Source organism: Schistocerca piceifrons, chromosome 8, assembly GCF_021461385.2.
Source record: "Schistocerca piceifrons isolate TAMUIC-IGC-003096 chromosome 8, iqSchPice1.1, whole genome shotgun sequence".
Taxonomy (NCBI): Eukaryota; Metazoa; Arthropoda; class Insecta; order Orthoptera; family Acrididae; genus Schistocerca; species Schistocerca piceifrons.
In genome coordinates, this window is record NC_060145.1 from 24,664,450 (window position 1) to 24,687,327 (window position 22,878).

The 22,878-nt window shown below is 38.6% G+C and overlaps 1 protein-coding gene across 1 annotated transcript in view; it reads right to left on the reverse strand.

Annotated features, from left to right (window-relative positions):
- LOC124711540 (TBC1 domain family member whacked) overlaps positions 1 to 22,878 on the reverse strand; it is a 79,840-nt gene that overhangs the window by 8,238 nt on the left and 48,724 nt on the right. Inside the window, exons 5-8 of the mRNA XM_047241674.1 lie at positions 13,240 to 13,420; positions 7,847 to 7,921; positions 7,646 to 7,760; positions 6,572 to 6,579 (exon numbers count right to left, since the gene is read on the reverse strand). Coding sequence (XP_047097630.1) covers positions 6,572 to 6,579; positions 7,646 to 7,760; positions 7,847 to 7,921; positions 13,240 to 13,420 — 379 coding nt within the window. The remainder of the gene's footprint in view (positions 1 to 6,571; positions 6,580 to 7,645; positions 7,761 to 7,846; positions 7,922 to 13,239; positions 13,421 to 22,878) is intronic.

A 22,878-nucleotide genomic window follows, 5' to 3' on the forward strand; every position in this document is an offset into this window, starting at 1 on the left:
TTCACTTATCCCTATTATTCCTTCCTCCATACAGTCTTCTCTATCCTTCTTTCTTCTTCTTCTCACTGCTGGCTTTACCATGTATCTTCACAGGATCAGCATGTTAATCTGGATTTGGTAATGTTAGTGGCAGCGGATGGCCGCCAGATGCCCTTCCTGTCACACCCCGTCCTTCCCTTGGGTGGATTTTGTGCAAGCTCTCTATCTGCATGCAGTGTGATCCCACATGAATTTGTGTGTGTGAATCATTTGACTGGGGCAGGACATGGATACCAGCCTGGTATTCACATAATCCGAGTAGGAAACCACATAAAAATCAGATCCAGGTTGGCTGCCACACTGGCCCTCATTGTTAACACGCCGTGCAGGATATAATCTAGGGCTGATGCACCTCCCCGATTCCAGGAAGTGGCATGCTAACAGACCACTATCCAGGCAGATCTATTATTCTCTATCCTCCTCTAGTAATTTTTTGAAATATTCTTCCCATTATTTTTGTGTTATAATCTGTAGATTTGCTTTGGATTTTATCTGTCGTCAAGCTCCTTTTAATACTGGCCACACTTCTTTCACTCTCTCAAATCCCAGCTTATTATTGACATTGGTACATGTTCTTTCCCATCTTTCATTCTTTGCTATCTTTATTTTTTCCAATTTCATTCTTGTTTTCCTTATAGATAGATTCAGTTTCTTCCAATTTATAATGCAAACACTGAAAATGTGTGTTCCTTTTCTGTTTTGCTATCTCTCTGTCTTCTGACCACCATTCTGCTTGTGGTTGTTTTCCTGTACACCCAATACCTCTGCTGCTATTTTAAACAATGGTATTTATCTGTTCATACATTTCTTCTGTTCTTTCTTCAAAATGATGCTGGATGAATCATTCTCATTCTGGTAGCAAGCAATGTTCTTATACTTTCATTTTGTATGGTCGATATTATAATGTTTACTTTCATTCTTCTCAGTGTGGTTCATTTTTACAGCACTAGTTTTTACTTACACAGGGTTAGTACTGAATTTACAAAATAAAAATCGAGGACTTTTAAGTACCTCTTCTTTACTGACAATAGTTGCACTCAATGCTGTAGCAATGTCAAGAATAAAATTAACATGCACAAATAGATGATAACTTCAATATAGTATCACTATATTAAAATTCAGCAGTATCAGCTTAATAGATATAAGGCAAATTCTCTAACAAGTTACAACAATTTACTTCATTACATGTTTGCTTGATCTTTGATAATGTTTTTTCTTATTGAAGTGGTTAAAGTAAGTACATCACATTTTATAGCCCTCTCTGCAGTTTTCATCCAACAATAAAGCTTAAAAGTAATTCCAACGTGTGAATTTTAACGAAATTGAGAATTGTCAATAAGAAAAACTTATAAACAGTAAAACATAACATGTTTTAAGTTTGTCAATTTTTTCCTTAATTTGGCTGTCTAATGTTTGAACCTCTTCTTTCTTTTCGTAAGTCTTTTTCCTTATTGCATTATTGTAAGCAGCACGAAATGATTCTTGCCTTTTCTGCAACCTCTGAAAGTTCATCAGCAGGTTTGTGCAATGAAGGAATGTCAGAACTGAGGTGCATTCTTTTCTGCTGTGAACCTTCCAATTCCTCTTACAATTTTACTTTCTTTCCAGTAGTGTCTCGGTCTTCTGCACTCGTTTTTGTTCCTCACGATAAGCCATGTATTGTGTTTCTTGCAGGAGATGCAGATGCCAACATATCCTTAGTAAGTTGTACATTTTGCACTCTCCCATGAAATTTAAGGTGGTCTTTAACTTGCCGCATAGCAACATAGGATCTTTCTTCCAAATTTTCTACTTCTAGAGCCTTGTTGATTGAGAATCTACTCTCTACTGCTGCCTGACCATGTGAACAGATTAAAATCTTCTTCCAAACCTTCCATTTTTTTTTTTTTTTTTTGAACTTCTTGAATACATAATTCTTGTACAGGAAGTAACCTTGAAATTTTAACATCAAAGTCTCTACATTCTTGATATGGAATTTGCTATGCAAAATCTCCAAACTCCAATAAGAGGGAATCACAATTTCCCATCAAAACGTGGCCACTTCCAACCAGACTTGCAGCATTAATTTCATGTTGATCATGCAACCATCTTCATTTTCAAGAATAACTTTTGGATCCAGACACACTTAATTACGTACAAAGGAATAATATGCAATGGAGATTTTTCAAAAATACTTTTAACCATTTTCATAATAAATGACTGTGCTTTGCATTTTAAGGTTAGGACATCTTCCCTGGTAATGTTTTCCTCCTTAACAATGCTAAACAAAATATTGTCTCCAATAGAGCCTAAACCTATTTTACTTAATTCACAGAGTGAAAGATGGTTTCACTTCATAAGTGCCAAGCTTATCTGAGGAATCCATTTACTTCATATCCTCTTTCTTCAGTATATGAAAACTGAGGAGACAATGGTTTACTAATTTTGTGAGGTCATCCCCCCCCCCCCCCCATATATATATATATATATATATATATATATATATATATATATATATATATATAAAAAGCAAACGAAAGCACTGGCACGTCGATAGACACACAAACAAACAGCAGAAAGACTTACCTTAGGGGGGAAACAGGACAGGTATACACTCGCACACACACTCATACCCATCCGCACATACACAGTTTTAGGCCGCACCTCCAAATCGAAACAAAGTTGATCCATTGTAATATGAGTCACAATTTAGGTCGAATGAATGACGATACAGCTACAGTAGTTTGGTTCGAGTCGTAAGCTTAGCAGTTAAGCTTTACCAGGTAGCCATTGCTATGCTTCAGGCGCTCCGTCCGTATTTATACGGGTACCCTTCCTTTTTCACGTGCTTCGCCTGGTTTGAATTGATTGCTTATTTTTCTTTGATCTGATAAGTGCCGTTCTCTTTGTTATAGGTGTTTATGTCACTCTCAGCTGAAAATGCATTACTGTACTGTGTAATGCATTGTTTGTCGCATTCTGACAATGCGTGTTTACGACCTGTCGCCGCTCGTGGCATGGCTTGCTTTTGTGCACGCTACCGCTGCTTAAAATAAAAAAAAACAAAAGAGAGGAATCGTCTCATTAGCGAAACAATGGCAACAGACTGCTATTTGTTGTTACTTACACTGCTGCTTTCTTTGATAATGATCAACAAGAACCAAATAATAGACTGCGTATGATAGAAGATGTTCTGAACGAGAGTTTAGTGAAAATTTTTCTCCGTTTGAAAATCTTTGCAGATGCCTCTGTAGTACGTAACATTCTGCACAGAAATTAGAGTATATTAGATTTAAAAATCTAGTCAATTGCCGTGCTTCATTTTGGATTGTACCACTATTAGGCATAAGAATAATACGAATATAAACATGACATGATATGTATATTCTTCTGTGTTTGCTGTTGTCTCACTGTAGTTTCGTAGTTTATTAGGCAGACAGGATTTAAATAAGATAGCAGCAAACACGAAACAATACCTGGCAAAATGTTTATATTTGTATTATTCTTATGGTGAAGAGAATACTGCATGTGATTCACAATACATAAAAGTTCCTATTAGCAACCATCTCTTCTCACAGGTAGGAAAAAATTCAGAACGTAGAGTGGGCCATATTGACAAACATCCCAAACAGTCTTGCCAGTCGGATTTTCGTAGTACATTGAAATGGTGCTACATTCGAAGATGAACAATATGGAATTTGTATTTACTTCGTTGGATAATGTATGAAAATGCAACGATCGAAACTCGGGGCGGAGAAAAAAAGCTCGTATTCCACCCTTTTTTTTTTAAATTTATTTACTGATGCAGAGGTTTTGGAGCCAGTATTTATCTTTGTGCCTGCAAAGCATGCCTGTGTAGTGCTACATATATTCGACGGCAGAACTTTGTTGTGGCAGCACCTACCAACATTTTTCAGAACTTCCGCTTACTTTGCACTCGATTCTAAGCCGCAGGCGGTTTTTTGGATTACAAAAACCGGAAAAAAAGTGCGGCTTAGATTCGAGTAAATACGGTAAGTGCAGTGCACAAATAATTTACCTCAACCTTCATTACTTTTATTTTTATTCTTTTGATTGTAAAGTACCTCATCTTTCCGATAAATTTTCACAGTTTCGAGTGATCGTGATTGCACACTAATCTTTTACCATTTGTTTTATTGTTAATGTTTGCTTCATTTATACCTCACCTTTCCCATATATTTTAACACTCACTTTCGCAGATACTAAATAGCATTATTATGCAAGTAGTTACAGATGAAACGGATTACCAACTCATTAACGATTCAAATCATTCTAATCAAGTTGTATATGATGTGAAATAACATTTACTTTTCATATGGGCTTTTAATTGAACTTCTCCCATCATCCCTATATCATTGTTTATAATTGTCCTGTCGCTGCCACAGTTGGCTAAATGCACACTTTCCAGACATTTTAATCACAATTTTAAATAGAAACCAAATGTGTGTGACATGTAGGAATGGCCGCTAAATTGCAGATTGATACTTTGCCACATATATTTTCTTGTCACAGGTGTACTATTTAGTTAAGATTTCCGTGCCCCTTGCCATTTCAGCCAATGTATAGTACCACTGCGGCCTATGTATAGTATTTTCCTGCACAAGCACTGCAGTAATGAGTTCACATACAGAAAGCAGTGTCAGTTGCCAGTACCGCATGTAATCATACCCCCACTCTGTTCTACATGCCTGTGGTGGGGGGTGGCGGGCGGGGGGAGGGGCAGCCCGCCCCTCTCGGCCTACACGTCATGCAGCTGAGTGACCATCATAACTGCTTTGGCCTTCGACACATGCATCCATCCTTTTTTCGCTTTTTTAACTTCACAAGTTACTTTTTTTAAGTATGAATACAATTGCCAAGATGAAAATAATGACCTTTCAGGACTGCAACAAAAAAAAAAGACAAAATAAGCACTTCTACTTAGTACAAAAATTAAGAGCTTTTAAGGACTTTTAAGAAAGGTACAAATCTTGTTGCTGTTTTCCAAAGCCAGAAACACTTCTCTCTCAGTAAACAGTTACTGAGGAAGATTCATCTTCACTAGTATTCTCCATAAAGTCTCATTTCAGCTACCTCACAAGTACTTCTTCCTCAAATGGATATATAATCCATTATAGATTCACACTGTCCGGTATTCTGCTACCGAATACTTGTATTAAAAAAAACTGTGTAGAAAATTTTTTGATCAGTCGTTCTCTATTGTCATTATATACTGTTATTCGCATTTTCCCACTATCCTACACGATTCCTCATTCTTACTCTTGCATTCTCCATAATAATCAGCTCTTTGCTTCCTGGGATTTTTAGTTTCTCTGTGTCTCTCTGAGAGTTGTCCCATTCTTCTGGTCATTTATATCACTCTTGGGTGCACATACTGCAATAATCCCAACTTTCCCAGCAAATAGTGTCATTTGAACTATATCAACACATTGCTAATAAATTACCGATTTCCGATTCTTTTCTTCTATAATTTTCTCTATCATAATAGAAACTCCTGCTTTGGTTATACCATTCCGAATGTATATATACACTCCTGGAAATTGAAATAAGAACACCGTGAATTCATTGTCCCAGGAAGGGGAAACTTTATTGACTCATTCCTGGGGTCAGATACATCACATGATCACACTGACAGAACCACAGGCACATAGACACAGGCAACAGAGTATGCACAATGTCGGCACTAGTACAGTGTATATCCACCTTTCGCAGCAATGCAGGCTGCTATTCTCCCATGGAGACGATCGTAGAGATGCTGGATGTAGTCCTGTGGAACGGCTTGCCATGCCATTTCCACCTGGCGCCTCAGTTGGACCAGCGTTCGTGCTGGACGTGCAGACTGCGTGAGACGACGCTTCATCCAGTCCCAAACATGCTCAATGGGGGACAGATCCGGAGATCTTGCTGGCCAGGGTAGTTGACTTACACCTTCTAGAGCACGTTGGGTGGCACGGGATACATGCGGACGTGCATTGTCCTGTTGGAACAGCAAGTTCCCTTGCCGGTCTAGGAATGGTAGAACGATGGGTTCGATGACGGTTTGGATGTACCGTGCACTATTCAGTGTCCCCTCGACGATCACCAGTGGTGTACGGCCAGTGTAGGAGATCGCTCCCCACACCATGATGCCGGGTGTTGGCCCTGTGTGCCTCGGTCGTATGCAGTCCTGATTGTGGCGCTCACTTGCACGGCGCCAAACACGCATACGACCATCATTGGCACCAAGGCAGAAGCGACTCTCATCGCTGAAGACGACACGTCTCCATTCGTCCCTCCATTCACGCCTGTCGCGACACCACTGGAGGCGGGCTGCACGATGTTGGGGCGTGAGCGGAAGACGGCCTAACGGTGTGCGGGACCGTAGCCCAGCTTCATGGAGACGGTTGCGAATGGTCCTCGCCGATACCCCAGGAGCAACAGTGTCCCTAATTTGCTGGGAAGTGGCGGTGCGGTCCTCTACGGCACTGCGTAGGATCCTACGGTCTTGGCGTGCATCCGTGCGTCGCTGCGGTCCGGTCCCAGGTCGACGGGCACGTACACCTTCCGCCAACCACTGGCGACAACATCGATGTACTGTGAAGACCTCACGCCCCACGTGTTGAGCAATTCGGCGGTACGTCCACCCGGCCTCCCGCGTGCCCACTATACGCCCTCGCTCAAAGTCCGTCAACTGCACATACGGTTCACATCCACGCTGTCGCGGCATGCTACCAGTGTTAAAGACTGCGATGGAGCTCCGTATGCCACGGCAAACTGGCTGACACTGACGGCGGCGGTGCACAAATGCTGCGCAGCTAGCGCCATTCGACGGCCAACACCGCGGTTCCTGGTGTGTCCGCTGTGCCGTGCGTGTGATCATTGCTTGTACAGCCCTCTCGCAGTGTCCGGAGCAAGTATGGTGGGTCTGACACACCGGTGTCAATGTGTTCTTTTTTCCATTTCCAGGAGTGTATTTACCAAGCTCTTTCTCTCCTTTATCTTTCAACTTTGTTTAAGAAAATATAGTAACATCAATTTTGAGTGTACTACGTTCTGTGGTTAACTCATTCAGTTTAACAAAAATACCTCACATATGCCAGCATCCAAATCTCATTTTTCCATCATTAGACTGTCATCCAAAGTTCCAGCTTTTCCAACGCATTTTATTGGGTTTTTAAGCATTTCATTTTTTTAGGTGCCGAGAAGCTGGCCTGCTACACAATCCCAAACCTGGAGGACCATTTAATTTACTCTCAAGGCTTTCTTCCTTTAGGCTCGCATAAACCGACATAATAATAGAAAACAGCAGTTGCTTCTTTTGGTCCACCCTCTGTATTCTATTTCCCTGGTACCCACCATATTGGGCGAGAATTCCCTACCTGCTAGTAGGGGAGGTGCCTGCTGGAAGACAAGGAACTTTGTATATCACTACTGTTATTCCATAGAGATCTATAACAAATATTGCTCGAAATTTCTGTAGCCTATCCTATTATTTTCAAGCAAAGTGTAAGTTAAAATTAGGGATGCTATAATGAACTAAATAAAGGCATATAGCATGTTTTAAGGTGACATTATGGAAACAAATTAATAATTATTTTCTAAGTGGTGCAGCATTTTGTTTGCTTACCTTCACACAAGAACATATCCCACACCCTAAGGATTGTGTCCCATGGAAGTGTTCTTGTAAACACACAAAGAAACCATTCAGTCATGTATAAAATAGGTTCAATTTTTTGCTTTTTCTGTAAAAAAAATTGAAAATAAGTAAATAACATGTATTATCAGACTACACCATTGCTATGACTAAAAACTGCTATACCATACTTACTATGTGTTTATAAACACTTGGAGAAACTTTTTTAAGTAGTCCAAACAAAATGTCACCATCTAGCTGCAATGTTTCCTGGAAAAAGCAACGGGTTATCATTCATAATCATACAGCTTTTAATTCTTTGCTTTAATACCTGTAATGTATATACTATAATCCTGTAATACATATTGTAATCCTACAGTAGTCAGTATTAAGCTTTCTGACTCCACCACTGCTACCAAATGGTTTTTCTCACAATAAGTGGTCTATGTAATAAAACACAAGACTTTGTTGAACAATGTCATGTGTAGTTCTATTCTGATAAGCATATTTCCTGATGCTTTCTAGTGTAACATTAAAAATGAAAACCAAAGGATGGTATCAAAATAGATATAGCCACTGACCCAAAATTCTCAAGTTCTGACGTGGTCCCGACATATTTTTGGCAGTCTCTCCACCTCAACAATTGCAAACTCCCCATCAATGAAAATTTCTTCCTTATTGTCTGGATACTTTCATACACTGTACACAAAGTCACTATCCCACTATAATGAGTTTGAAAAGGTTATACACACAGAATGGATCCTCTCTATCTCCAACAAACTTGTTATATCTACTAATTCTCACATTTACTGCAGTAGTCAAAATTAAAGGACGAAAAATTAAGGTCTACTGTCCTGTCGACAACATGGTTATCACATATAAAGCAAAAGATGAATTTCAAGAGAATTGGAAAAAAACAAGCTGTGTTCTTTTTAAAATTATAAATTTAGGGTATTCACTGAAAATATTGGATTGGGATTTGAACCCTGCTGCTCCTGAATACGAGTTCGGAGTCTAAAACACTGCACTGCCTCAGACGGTAAGAGCCAAAATGTAATACCACCTTTGACTTCAACAACTTAAATGTACCATCCTGCAGAAATTGAATTACATTTGGTCACATGATAATTAACTGAAACCCTCAGCTGCCGACAGGTGTTGTTGATATACCTCGATGGGGAGAGCTGAAAATGTGTGCCCTGACCAGGACTCGAACGCAGGATCTCCTGCTTACATGGCAGACACACTACCCATCTGGACCGATGACCGTAGCAGTCTGGTCCCTTTAATCCCACAAACCACACTACCCATCTGAGCCACCGAGGACACAGATGAACAGCGCGACTGCAGGGACTTATCACTTGTACACTTCCCGTGAGACCCACATTCCCAACTGTCCACAATCTACATATGTAATGTTCCTAATAGGTGTTTGCCCATCTACCCATTACTCGTGCACACTAAGATGACGATTCTCGTAAGAGTTTGGGCAACCTGTGCGCTTTCTGGCCATTGACCTTCGTCTGCGAGAATGTGCACAGGTTGCTCGAACTCTTACGGAAATCGTCACCTTAGTGTGCGCGAATAATGAGTAGATGGGCAAAGGTCTATTAGGAACATTACATATGTAGATTGTGGACAGTTGAGAATGTGGGTCTCATGCGAAGCGTGCAAAGGATAAGTCCCTGCAGTCGCGCTATTCATCTGTGTCCTTGGTCTTCGTATACATTTTGTCACACTCTGAAAGGATAAGAATATTCTGCCTAATATATTTCTTGCATCCTTAAAATTGTTAATCTGCCTCTCCTCCACCATACCGTACAATATTACTGGTTCATGCTTATACCCTTTTTGCTTCCAACCCAATGGTCCATTGATCATGTACATTTGAACAACTTACAAGTCCAGCCCATGCCATCTACCCACTACTTCTTAAATTTGTCTCATAACAATTATTTATTACTCTAGCAAATGAAAAGGACCTATTGAAATCACCATGCACAATGATCCTGTTGTCCATTCCAATTAATTGCCAGTCAAAAAATGTTGCCTGGATGTATCAGACCACACCAGAGAGCCACTCTCAACTCTTACTTTATGGCTAATAGCACCTGGGCACTCCCCATATATTAGCTCTTCCGAACTCTCATCCTGTGTATCCCTTGGTTCCAACAATCATCTAAGCAAATTCCACCGTCCCAACTATACCTCCTGTCCACTATACTGCCCTAGACTCATCTATCCATGTCCTAAAATGTTCCCTCTGCTTGGTTTCTGACTTTGCAAATGCTCTGCTCTTGCTTCATTATTTATTTAATTTCACATAACTTATTCAACTTTGGTTTGTTTTTAGGTTTCTTTCCCTCTGTTGTTACTTCCACTGTATACTTATTCCCTGGACAGCAGTACTTCTCTCTTCAAACTCTCCTGGTTTCCTCAACTCCTCATCCAAGAAGTGTATATACATATTTGTTGTTTGCAAGGAATAATAAAATTTACAGGCCTACAGATGCAGTTATCACAAATTTTTACATTCTTACCCACCACAAATCACTTTACCTAGGCGGTAAGTTGTAGTCTACCTTCTCAATATTGCCAGTTCATAACTTTATAGACCTGTTTGTTGGACTACATAAAAAATGTATCTCCTTCATGTCACTAATCATGCTTCATGTCACTAAACAGACATTTCAAGAAAGTATCAACATGTTATTCAAAGCGCTTGTAAGCATACTTCATTATTAAACCAAGTTACGGCAAGAATAAGATGTAAAGATATGGAAGTGCCACGTCAAAGAATTACGAAAATAAAATTAATCTATGTGCTCATCGTTTAACAACTAGATCAATCTCTAAAAGTGTGCATTAATACAAAATCATAAATCTGGAAGGTCTCAAAAAAAAAAAAAAAAAAAAAAAAAAAAAAAAAAAAAAAAAAAAAAATATAAATAAAAAAAAAATATAAATAAAAAAAAAATTCCGCTATGAAAATACCAGAAACCACATTAATACATTCTTTTATTAACACATGAACATGAGAAAATCACCTTAAATTTTAAAGCTGTCCTCACACAGAATGAAACAGAAACATGGACACAATTCCCAACATGGATGGTGAGTGCTCAGAAATGGTCACAAGTGACATGTCCACCCCTGTGATCTGCAGCCATAACATGCTCCAGTGGTGCACTGTACACCATACACACACATTTTACTTCCAAAAACTGTACACATAGAAATGGATGATTTAACTTCATTAGTGACTTTCAAAAATGCATGAAGAAAAACTAAGAATATTGTTGAGGTGTCTATGGGTTCAAAGGTACTTAACAAATTGGAAAACAGAACTACAAACATTTTCAATTTCCTTCTAGATAAACTACTACAGATAATTTATTTGAACACACAGAGAACTTAAAACAATCACGAGGAGTTCAAAATTTTGTGTGTGACTGGGAATCAAACTTAGATCCCCAAATCAAGAAAACAACTCTCTACCAAACATGCTACACATTAATGTGTTCTGATGAGTTGTTTCCTTTTTATGCACAGTATCTTTACAACAACTGCAATATGCATGAAAATGCTGAGAGACGATGCAGCCATGTGGATGTACTTTTGATAACTTTTCTTATGTGTTGAGCACACTTATTTTTCCAACAACTTTGACTTTACACCATTTTCAAAGGCAGTGTTACGTCAGTCATACAAAATTGTTCATTTGATACATTTTATCATGTCAACCTTCTCGATCGTGAAACAAGCCCTGTCAGTTAGTGCATACAATGGAAACTACTATTTGACAGAACACTCAGAAGCACAACATTAATCAATCATGGTCAGTAAATCTGAGACATCATGTACTATACATGTACATAACAGAGGTGCCATCAAAGTTTCATGTCCATGTCTTCCAAGCTTACAAAAAACCAAGCTTTCACTGTTCTGTGAGCAGTGGAGATACACATGACCATTGGTTGAGTAAAGCATTTGGAGATGTTTATCTTTACATCCTATACCATCTGTCACCCTCATAACAAACTGAATCTAACACAATGTGGTTTTGATGTCTCTATAATGTCCAGTGCCTTGAAACACTACATTTTCATTGTTTACAAATTCTAAAAAGCACCAAATACTGCATGTCAGTTGGATCACAATATAGTATCTGCTCAGTTCAGCCCATAAAGCTGAAAGGCATTTCACACTGTACTGATTTCTGTTTTAAAGCACATTGCTAAAATCCAACAAGACTTCAAGCACTGTTCACATTCGTGAATGATTTGTAATGTGAAAATCTATCTCATGGCATCACAAAACTTGCTCTGTTCCACAACCTTACTACCTTTACGTCTCTTTTGTGGATGGTCCTTATAGTTCCAAAAGCATAAGCAGAACAAATAAAGTGATCACAATACAACACAGTATAAGTGGACTGAAGGACCTGCCTACTACAAAACTAAAAATTGTGTCATGGTACAGATAGAAAAGGTACTGCCAAAATTTAGCAGTGAAAATTTAACCATAAATGAGATTAATGATCCACAAAGGTTTTTCCACTATGAAAACATTTAATAGTTGTAGCTATAGCATCTCTTGGACACAAAATCACCTAAAAGGCACATCTACTCATTTCTATAGTGTACAGCTTCAAGTGAAATTTGAATTATGTAAAGATAATATCTTTGACACTAGCATGGAAATTTTTATTATGATTTGACATTAATGCAGAATTTCCTTTCACAAAACCCAAATCACTGGTGTGCTAGAGGAAAATTGTGATCTTAGCTAGTACTAAATTTATTCTAATCCACTTTATTTTCCATTCCACACTCCCCCTCCCCGCTGGCAAATCCCACGCTATTGCCTAAAGAAATGAATGTAACACTAAACTCTGTAGTTGGTCAACGTTATGGATTATCTGCCATGCTGTGTTTACAGGACTATCAAAGTCATTTCCTATCTGGTTCTTCCAATTTCCATTCTACAAAGATTCTATGTCAACATATTCTTCAAAATTTCTCCCTCTTTACCTACAGTCCACTTTTCCATTGTGAAACACACTGTTGGGTGGTTTGCGGAGTATAAATGTAAATGAAACTTTCTACAAATCAATGAAAGTAATTTTAATTGACAGGCATGGTCAAAAGTTCTACTGAGACACATCCACAACTTATAAAGTTGTTATTTTTACAGTAAATACATGTGCTTTTTCATATTTAATTGTCGATGTTGCGTAACACAAGAGCTTGTTTTGTGACGATACAGATTATCCTTTTTCACTTCAATTACTGATTAACAGAAGATCTTTCCAAACTTACTTCATTATCTTCAACACCTTGCTTTTCCATCTCTTATCAGTGCCTCTCATGTTCTTCTTTGGGACTGACTCCAAAATAACCCTCTCCCTTTTTTCAAAAATCTAATGAAACAATAATTTTCTCCAGGTGGTTTCATAGGCGCATTACTATAATCTGCTAACCTATTCACAGTGTGTGAATCTAAGTCCCCCAATCTTTATTTCCAACATGCTTTTAGTTTTTGTTAACTCTTTTCTATGCCAGAAGTCTCAGTAGCACTATACATACCATTCCTTGACTGTAGTAGCCCACAAGGTACTTGTCGCAAATGGAGACTAGGCACCAAAATGCTTGTTCAGCTGGCATGTGCATTAGCAGGAAAGCTGCAATCGGAGCCTGTGCCTGGCAGTAGCCAACAGTTTTGTTCATGATTGAGTATGCCTTCAGTACTTGAAAAAGTTCTTGCTGCCTGTAAAATACAAAGGAAATATTTGCTACAGCACTCAAAAATTATATAACACAATGAAAGAAATTGAAAATGTTAATGACTATGCCCTCATTACTTTCCTGCCTAAACAAGAAACACACACAAAAAGTATGGTATACATCTAGATGCAAGGGTGGCCATATGATAGTTTGTTTGGAAGGCAAATGGTGACTTAAGTAGCCACAAAAAAGTTTCAGGCCTGACCCTGTTAAAAAATCTATGAAATATACTTTTAAATAATTTTCTTGAAAGAATTTTTTTTTCTTTTTTTGCAGTGGCGGCTCCTGTCCTTTCCTACGGCAGTGCTTAGTTTTGTGTTGTGTGGCATTCTTTGCTCCTAAGAGTTTCCTTTTGTTTTCGTGTTTTTACTGTATGAATTATAGCCTAAGTTGACCACAACAAATTATGGGACCAGGTTTGAACGTTTCAGATTGTGATAATTATAGTATTCATTCACTAGACTATTTTTTTATTTACTAGGATATTCGTGAGACTGAAAGATTTGTGGAATGGCAGGCATGATGCTTCAGTTGAGTTATGACATTCAAAGAAAGAAAGAAAGTTGTACATGTCTGTATTGCAAGAAAGCTGAACATATTGTCGCGAACTGTCGAAAGCACATGGCCACAGAAGTAAAAACGACAGCTAACAACAATAACAATTTGATTTCCTGTTTAAAATGAGCAGCAAACCAAACAGGTACTAGCTTGTTGCTTCATGTTAATTGTGATAGTGCAGATGCTTGGATTTCGAACATTTCACCAAATGAACACCATTTCAATACATTTGAAAAGTTTCAGATTCCGCAATGTGTAACAGACAGCTGGCAAAGAAATTATTTTTGCACATAGGGCTAGCAGTATTCATACTCAAACATTCCTCAACAAATGAGGGACAACTGCTTTGCTTGAAAGTGACTGGTATGTACCCAATATCAGACACCAACTTTTCTCTGTGCATCAAGCTGCACAACGTGGATATAATGTGAATTACGATAACAACATAGTGAAACAGTCATAACAGGAAGAGTTATGTGTCCAGCCTTTATTACAAACATGTGAGTCTGTCCTCCAGATTCACAAGTAATGATTAATTTATGAACTTCAGAAGAACAACTGCAATGCTGGCATGAGAGACTGTCATCAAGATAAACGTCATGTACAAAATTTGCTCTCTTAGTCTGGTATATCATTTAAGTGTTCTGATACTACATCATTTTGTGATGGATGTGTTCTTGGGAATCCCACCGCAAACCACTTCGCCACACCAGAGATTGTCCACAAACTTTCAGTGAGCTGATCAATGCAGACGTTAATAGACCAATGTCTGCTAACTCTATAAATGGTTTTCGTTACTATCTTATTTTGAGAGATGATTGCTTCATTTGGATATATTTCATGCAAAATAAATCTAAAGCAGCTGACAATTTGAAAACATTTTTGAAGGAGTGTGATGCTGTTGGTCATAAGGTATAAGTACTTTGGTCTGATGGTGGAGGAGAGAGTAATTGTAACATGGTAGCTGCAGTGCTACAAGAGCATGGTTTTAAGTTTTATTTTACGTGTCCAGATGTCAAGACACTCAGATCAGTACCAAATGTTGTGCATCAATCGAGTATCAACCAAAACAACAGCTTAGTTTGTGCTGTGTACTGTTGTCCACTAGAAGATGCATAAATGATAATTAAAAAGTAACAGATTACGTGTGAAATTGTTATATGGGAGAACATTTTTCTGCCATGTAAAAGGACGTTTCTGAGTTTATAGCAATGTTCTTTTGGCAGTCTGCTTTCACTTTGTTAGTTGAAAGTAGCAAACCTATAGCACACATTTGTATAGATAACACCACACCTACCTATATAAGTGTACTCTTAGGTTTGTTACTTTCAACCAACGAAGCAAAAACAGACTGGGAAAAAAACACTACAATCAGCGAGTTTTCAACTCAGGATCTTTAGAATGACAATCTGACACCCTACCAACTCACCTGCCAGAGATCTTTATACGTTTTGCCTATACTCCATAGTTCTGGTGTTACTTTTAATTACTGTTTGCCCACCTTCTGCCTGACAACAGCACACAGCATGAACTAAATCGGTGTTTTGGTAGATACTTTATCAACACACAATGCTTGGTACTAATCTGATTGGCTGACATCTGGAGGTTTGGGTGTGAGCAAAATGATGCTGCTGAACAAGCAAATAAAAATATAGCTGAATTAGCTCACTCAATGTTAACATCTAGCACATTACCTAGATCATTTTGGACTCGTGCAAGTGACACAGTTGCTCTTCTACTCAATTGTACTGGGAAGTCACATGCTGAAGGTAATACACCTTTCGAATTGTGGTCTGGCAAAATGTTCAAGTGTTTCAGCTATCTACAAATTTTTGGATCCAAATGCTATGTTTATTTGCAAAAGAATTTCATTCAAAGTTTGATGACAAAGCTATGCCTGCCCATTTCATTGGCTACGTGACTGACAACAATCGTTACAAAATGTGGATTCCATCGAAACATTGGGTGACAAAATTGTGCAATGTTGATTTTCAACCAGAAAAGCTATGTGCAACTGGAAATTTGATATAATTGGAATTTTATTCCATACCTGAAGAAACTGGAGAACAAAGTGGATCTACTGTTGATCAGCTTGTGACTAGTGACCAAGAATATTGGAATAAGTTGCCAAATCGTCGACCAGTTCATAAAATACGTCCCCAAGTGAAATTTAGTAACTATAATTGGGATAACACCTTCAGGAGTCTCAAGAAGCAAACACATTAGTTTGCCTGACAAAAACGAAGCTTGAACCACCAAACTTCAACAAAGCTACGGAAAGTAGTAATTCCAATAAACGGTTTAATGCGATAAAAGCTAAGAAATGAAGTCCTCTGAAGAAAATACCTGTACAAAAAAAGAGGTGTTATCAATAATCGATGGGCACTTCATATTAAAAATAGACCTGATGGATCAACTGATCGATACTGTGCAATGATCCAGGGCTTTTACATGTTTTTACATTTTTTGCTATACAAATGGTTTTATATGACTTATACTGCAAAGAAAACACGAAATAAATGCTCCCAACTGTGATTCAGTTGAACCTCTTTGCGGCATAAACACATTTTCTAGCATATTTTTCTTCTTCTCCGCCTGTAATCCTTTCATAATGTATTTTGTTTACCCTATTTTTGAGACCAAGTCTCAATATTTGAATTTTGGCCTGAAAGAGTTTCTCACAGAAGACATGCATTCAAAAGTTTGTCCAGTATTTTGATTTTCAAAAAGTAGGGCAGACATGCAAGTTAGATTACTGAAATACTTCAGTATGGCAATGGTTGCTATGCTGATTAAACATGTGGTTGCAGTCTCGTGCCCACTCCATGAGGTTCAGTACATCTCAAACAGTATTGAGTTCAGTTTGTATGACTTATGGTGTCCTTCTGCTTATTTATTTATTTTTTTTTGTCTGCATCCAAGATGCCAAAATAGATTATGAGCACTAGAGGACTGTATCAGTGATAGTATTCAGGACGACAAATCTACTGTAAGGTGGAGCATTTCTAACGTCTCAATCCAGTTGATAAAAAGCACCAACAAAAATATATAAAGTGCCAGCCATGCCAAGAATAAGGAACTACAACATGGTAACAGTACAACGACAATTGTGTATTACTGAGGCATTGGTATCTGTAAGTTAAAAAAGTAGAAATAAATTTTTTTATGGCGACACCATTGCAGCAATATTGGCACTTAGTATTCCCCTTTCCCAAACTAGACAACAACATTATGAAATCATATCTGAAGAAGTAGACTGGCAAATCTGTTCCCAATGAGAGTATTTCACGAAAGGTACACTTACCTACAGCAATACTCTGAAAACCACTGTGAATTGTATGGTAGAGGGTACTTCCCATCGTACAAGTTATTAGGTCTTTTTCCCATTCCATTCATGTATGGAATGTGGGAAGAATGATTGCTTAAATGCATCTGTGCACACTGTAATTAGGATGGTCTTTGTGTTCTCTACAGGAGTGATACATAGAGAATTGTAGTATATTCGTAGATTCATCACTTAAAATTGGTTCTTGAAACTTACTTAGTAAGCTCTCACAGATAGCTTGCATCTGCCTTCAAGTGTTTGCCAGTTAAGTTCTTTCAGTATCAACATGAAGATCTCCTATTGGTCAAATAAACTTTGTGCTGCCATACTTTGTATACATTCCATATCACCTGTTAGTCTTGCTTAGAATAGGTTCCACTCACCTGAGCAATATTTTAAGGTGGGTCACACAAATATTTTGCAACCAATCTCTTTTGCAGACACTGCACTTCCCTATTATTTGACCAATAAATGTTGGAAAATGTAAAATGAGGAAAAAACATTTTAAGTGGTAAAAGTTACATGTAAAGGTTTATTATACAATAAAAACCACTGATATAACTAGAACTAGTAACTGTCTGGGAAATAGAAATGTTTGACTTAATTCCATACATCATAATCAATGTTTTTGGAAAGCATGTAGCTCTCATTCATTATTTGAATAATGAAACACTGCAACAGTTACTTATTTTTTCATGCTTAGCAAGACCTATTTCGAGAATTCATTCTCACTGCCTAGTGAAAATATTTACTTAAGTATTCTGTGCAGTACTGGCATATGTGTTGTTCTGTGTCTCTTGCAATGTAGTTGTCTTTTTGAAGTTATCTGGTACTGTGTCCCCCAATTACACAGAAAACCACTCACACACAATATCTCACTCAAATTGTTAGTTTGTGAAATGTCACATAAAATACTTACATAAATATTGCGCTTGACAAGAAGAATAAAATCTTGAAACATGTCTTCCTAAGTACAAAAAAAAAAAAAACATTACGAGCACCGAGTTTAAATCAAAAACTGGGCAAAGGTGTCAGCTAATGCTACAAGTGGCCAAACGACAAAACATGCTAAATAAGGTTCGACAAAGATGTCATGATGATCAGAACATCCACAAAGCTGCTCATGCGCAGCAGACAGTTTGGAAATGACTGTGATTGGTCATGATACCTTTATTCGAACAAACAATCCTCATTACTCCCATCAGCCGCCAAGCTGAGTAGAACTTGGCAGCGGCAGGAGATATGGTACGAATCGTGACCTGTTTATCAGTTCAGATGTGTTGTGTTAGAGCACGAACTTGGTGTCAGGAAACTTAACCATGCAAAGTTTGTATAAGCTAAGTGATGTCCAATGCCACGCCAGCATAATTTTACATCAGTTATTTCAGTTTTTTAGTTGGCAGTCATGTGTGCATGAGGTGTGTTTGCTTGTGTGTATGAATGGTGTGTGTGTGTCTTTTTTACTGACGAAGAGTCGAGAGATTTATTAGCTCTTGTTACATGGAGCAATAAACTATACTTTAGATGCAATAACACACTTCACAGAGTTGACAGTTCCAGTGCTGTTAATGGCCTGTAACAAATCATCAAACAAACACAAGAGAATAAGGACTCCTCACCATTAGTAAAGAAGCAGATCACATTCAGTCATAACAGACAAGAGTCTCATGTCATTATCTCCCACCTGTCTTCATAAATACTGCAGTTCTCCAGCTCTGAATTCAATTGGTCATCAAGATTGATGGCTTTTGTACCGAAGCCCTAGATTTAATGATTATTACGGTGTAGTGACACCCACGTATTAGATGTTCCAGCACCTCTCATGAACACAATGCTTGCTGTTTCCAAGATGATAGCATGCAAGTAAGGGTCTTCCAACGCCAGTACATCTTGCAGTGCTTGCCGCACTAATTTCGTCATCACTGCTGGATAAGATGGCTGTCTAGTGCCTGTTTCCTGATCCTTGCTAAAGGCACTTCTGGGTGTCTTGGCCTACCTGTCTGTTGGGGTCTGGATCAGCCAACTACACGGTTTTCGACAGTGTGATACATACCAATCATTTACCGTGAATCATCATCATTTTCTGGAGCGGGAGTGAGGACAGTAACGACAGTGTGAGGACATAATCTCTTGCTATGGCTTCACCTGCAGACAGCGGATTTCAGACCACAAGACTTCGGCCAGATTGTTGGAGCGGGAGGCTTAGCACCTGAGCCTACAACAGGAGTCAACAGAATTCATCTGCGTCATTGACACGAGGCATCAGATGAGGCTGACAAGAAGACACAAAACTGTATATCTGAATGAATAAATATTAACTCGCTAACCGTGTTTTATTAGCACTGAAAGATACCCTACAGGTTCCACAACACCATCCTGACAACAGAGAGCTGTTATCACTCGGTACCACCTACACCTGGTTCAAAATAAACGCATTTAAATAAGCTGTGAACTCCCCTAAAAAGACATATCTTTCCCACCACATCATGCTAGTACACAAAGCAATACTTACATCTGTGCAAGCGTAAATGTAAACCATGCCAAATAGCCTTCACAGATCCTTGCTGGTCACATTGCATGGTAAACACACAGTGATACAAACAGGGGCGGCTTCTGAGGTAGTGTCACTGTGATGTGGCCCCACTTGTATGAAAAAGAAAGAAAGAGAAATCTATACGAATTGCGCGCAGAACATTGTTCCAGAGTATGTATATTCTGATTTGAAAAGGTACGTTTCGCTGCGCGCGCTCTCACAGTGGTTTTCTGAAGCTTTGAGTCAACTGCACACTGGTACCACCTGCTCTAATAAGCACTGTGCGAAAGGATCGGCGGTCTGTTTCTATACGCTTCTTATGGCGGTGAATGGAGCCACAGCTGTTCTGGCTCAGAGCTTTATGTTCCTTCTGCCAGAGAGCATTACAGTGTAGAACTATAGAAGCATGATCTGCCATTTAGTGATCACGTTAGAATACATCGGGGTGCAAACTAGTTCCATAATCTTTCTGCAAGCTAATGCTAAAGCATTCCTAAATGTAAATTAATGCTTAATTAAATCAAACACTGAAATAATGAAATTAATTATCATTATAAATAGTTATATACAATGTGAAATAATTATGCCCTTAGATTCTGAAACTAAGAGGCATTATTTCAATATTGGCATATTTCACAACAGCAGGGCTATAGGAACAGAACAAAAAATCTAACGTATTCACCACCTGTTGAGCATCTGTTTTTCAAACAACGGTGTAGTATTTCTGTTTATACTCTTTGCGTTCATGTAATACAGTTCTGTCCGAATATGTTGTTCTTATTGTGAGATCATGTAATTGACCCTATATAGCTGTGTGCACAGTGTTATCTGTAAGGGAAAATTCAGTTGACTGTGAAAATAGCAAATGTGAACAAAGTAAACAAGTTATTAAAAATGTCACTTACAAGGGAACCTCCCCATCGCACCCCCTCAGACTTAGTTATAAGTTGGCACAGTCGATAGGCCTTGAAAAACTGAACACAGATCAATTGAGAAAACAGGAAGAAGTTGTGTGGAACTATGAAAAAAATAAGCAAAATATACAAACTGAGTAGTCCATGTGCAAGATAGGCAACATCAAGGATAATGTGAGCTCAAGAGCGCCGTGGTCCCGTGGTTAGCGTGAGCAGCTGCGGAATGAGAGGTCTTTGGTTCAAGTCTTTACTCGAGTGAAAAGTTTACTTTTCTTATTTTCGCAAAGTTATGATCTGTCCGTTCGTTCATTGACGTCTCTGTTCACTGTAATAAGTTTAGTGTCTGTGTTTTGCGACTGCACCGCAAAACCGTGCGATTAGTAGACGAAAGGACATGCCTCTCCAATGGGAACCGAAAACATTTGATCGCAAGGTCATAGGTCAACCAATTCCTCCACAGGAAAACACGTCTGATATATTCTATATGACACTGGTGACTGCATGTGCGTCACATGACAGGAATATGTTGTCGACCCACCTAACTTGTACACTTGGCGAATGGGTAAAAAGATTCTTCTACCTTGCCTGAATTAGGTTTTCTTGTGGGTGTGCTAATTGTTTAGGTGTAGCGTCCCAATACTACGGCGCAGTTACCTCGTATCGGACAGACGGACGAACAGATAATAATTGTCTGAAAATAAAAAATTGAACTCTTCACTCGAGGGAAGACTTGAACCAAGGACCTCCCACGCCGCAGCTGCTCACACTAACCACGGGACCACGGCGCTCCTGAGCTCACACTGTCCTTGATGTTGCCTATCTTGCACATGGACTACTCAGTTTGTCTATTTTGCTTATTTTTTTCATAGTTCCACACAACTTCTTCCTTTTTTTTCGATTGATCTGTGTTCAGTTTTTCACGGCCTATCCATTGAGCCAACTTATAACTAAATCTGAGGGGGAAGCGATGGGGAGGTTCCCTTGTTAGCGACAGGACTCTCAGCGAAAAAAATTCAGATAAAAACACTAGATAGTCCACTCCCGAATCTGAATCTGCAGCAGCAAACAAAAAATCGATGCCATAAGTTCAATCTGGAAATTTACCAAAAAGCAAATGGATTCGTGGCTGTGAAGAAAGAAAAACTGTTTTCCTTGTATGTTATTTGGGGGGAGATGTTCATTGGGGTAAGACTGAAATAACTGATATTGGGCATATATGGTCTAAAATAAAAGTACATGAAATGTCAAAGTGACACATGAATAATGTGCTTTTCTTTCATTTCTAGCCAAAACCAACATTCAGCAGAAATTAGATTCGCAATATAGACAGACAACTGACAGCAAAAGATATATTGAATTTAACTGTAAAATGTATTCAATTCTGTGGTGCTTTGGAACTGGCTCTCAGGGTCCACAATGAATCTGATGCCTCCCAAAATAAGGGTATTTTCTGTGAGCTAATTCACTTCAGTGCGGAACAGGATAAAGATCTTCACGTTCATCTTAGTCAAGCATCAGTGTTCAAAGGCATTTCTAACGCTCTTCAGAATGAACTACTGCAATGCATGTTGGAAGTGTACCATGATGAAGTTCGTAAAGAGATAAAACGTGCCGATTATGTTGCAATCATCGCGGATGAAAATACAGATGTGACTTGCAAATTTCAACTGGTTATTGTTTTGCGTTATAGTGTTGAGGGGAAACCTGTTGAAAGATTTTGGAACTTTGTTAAGCCAGGAAGTCAGAATGTTCATACTATAGCTGAGAATACTGTGAAAGAAATTGAACCATTAATTGGCGATGACTCAGCAAAACTAATAGCTGACAGCTACGACGGTGCAAACATTAGGAGTGGCAAGTCGAATCTCGCCCAGAAACTAATTAAAGACAAATACATCCATTGTTATGCACATCAGTTCAACTTTATTATATCTATGGCAGCCTCTGTTAATTGCAAAGCCTGTATATTTTTTGCACATCTTTCAGGTACTTCTTTGTTCTTTTTTTTACTCGCCACAAACATCAAAAGTGTGCATAGCATTATTCAAAAAAGCTTGTCCTGTGTGTCACGAGATGGAATTACCACTCAGTAGTGGTAAAAGATGTTTTTG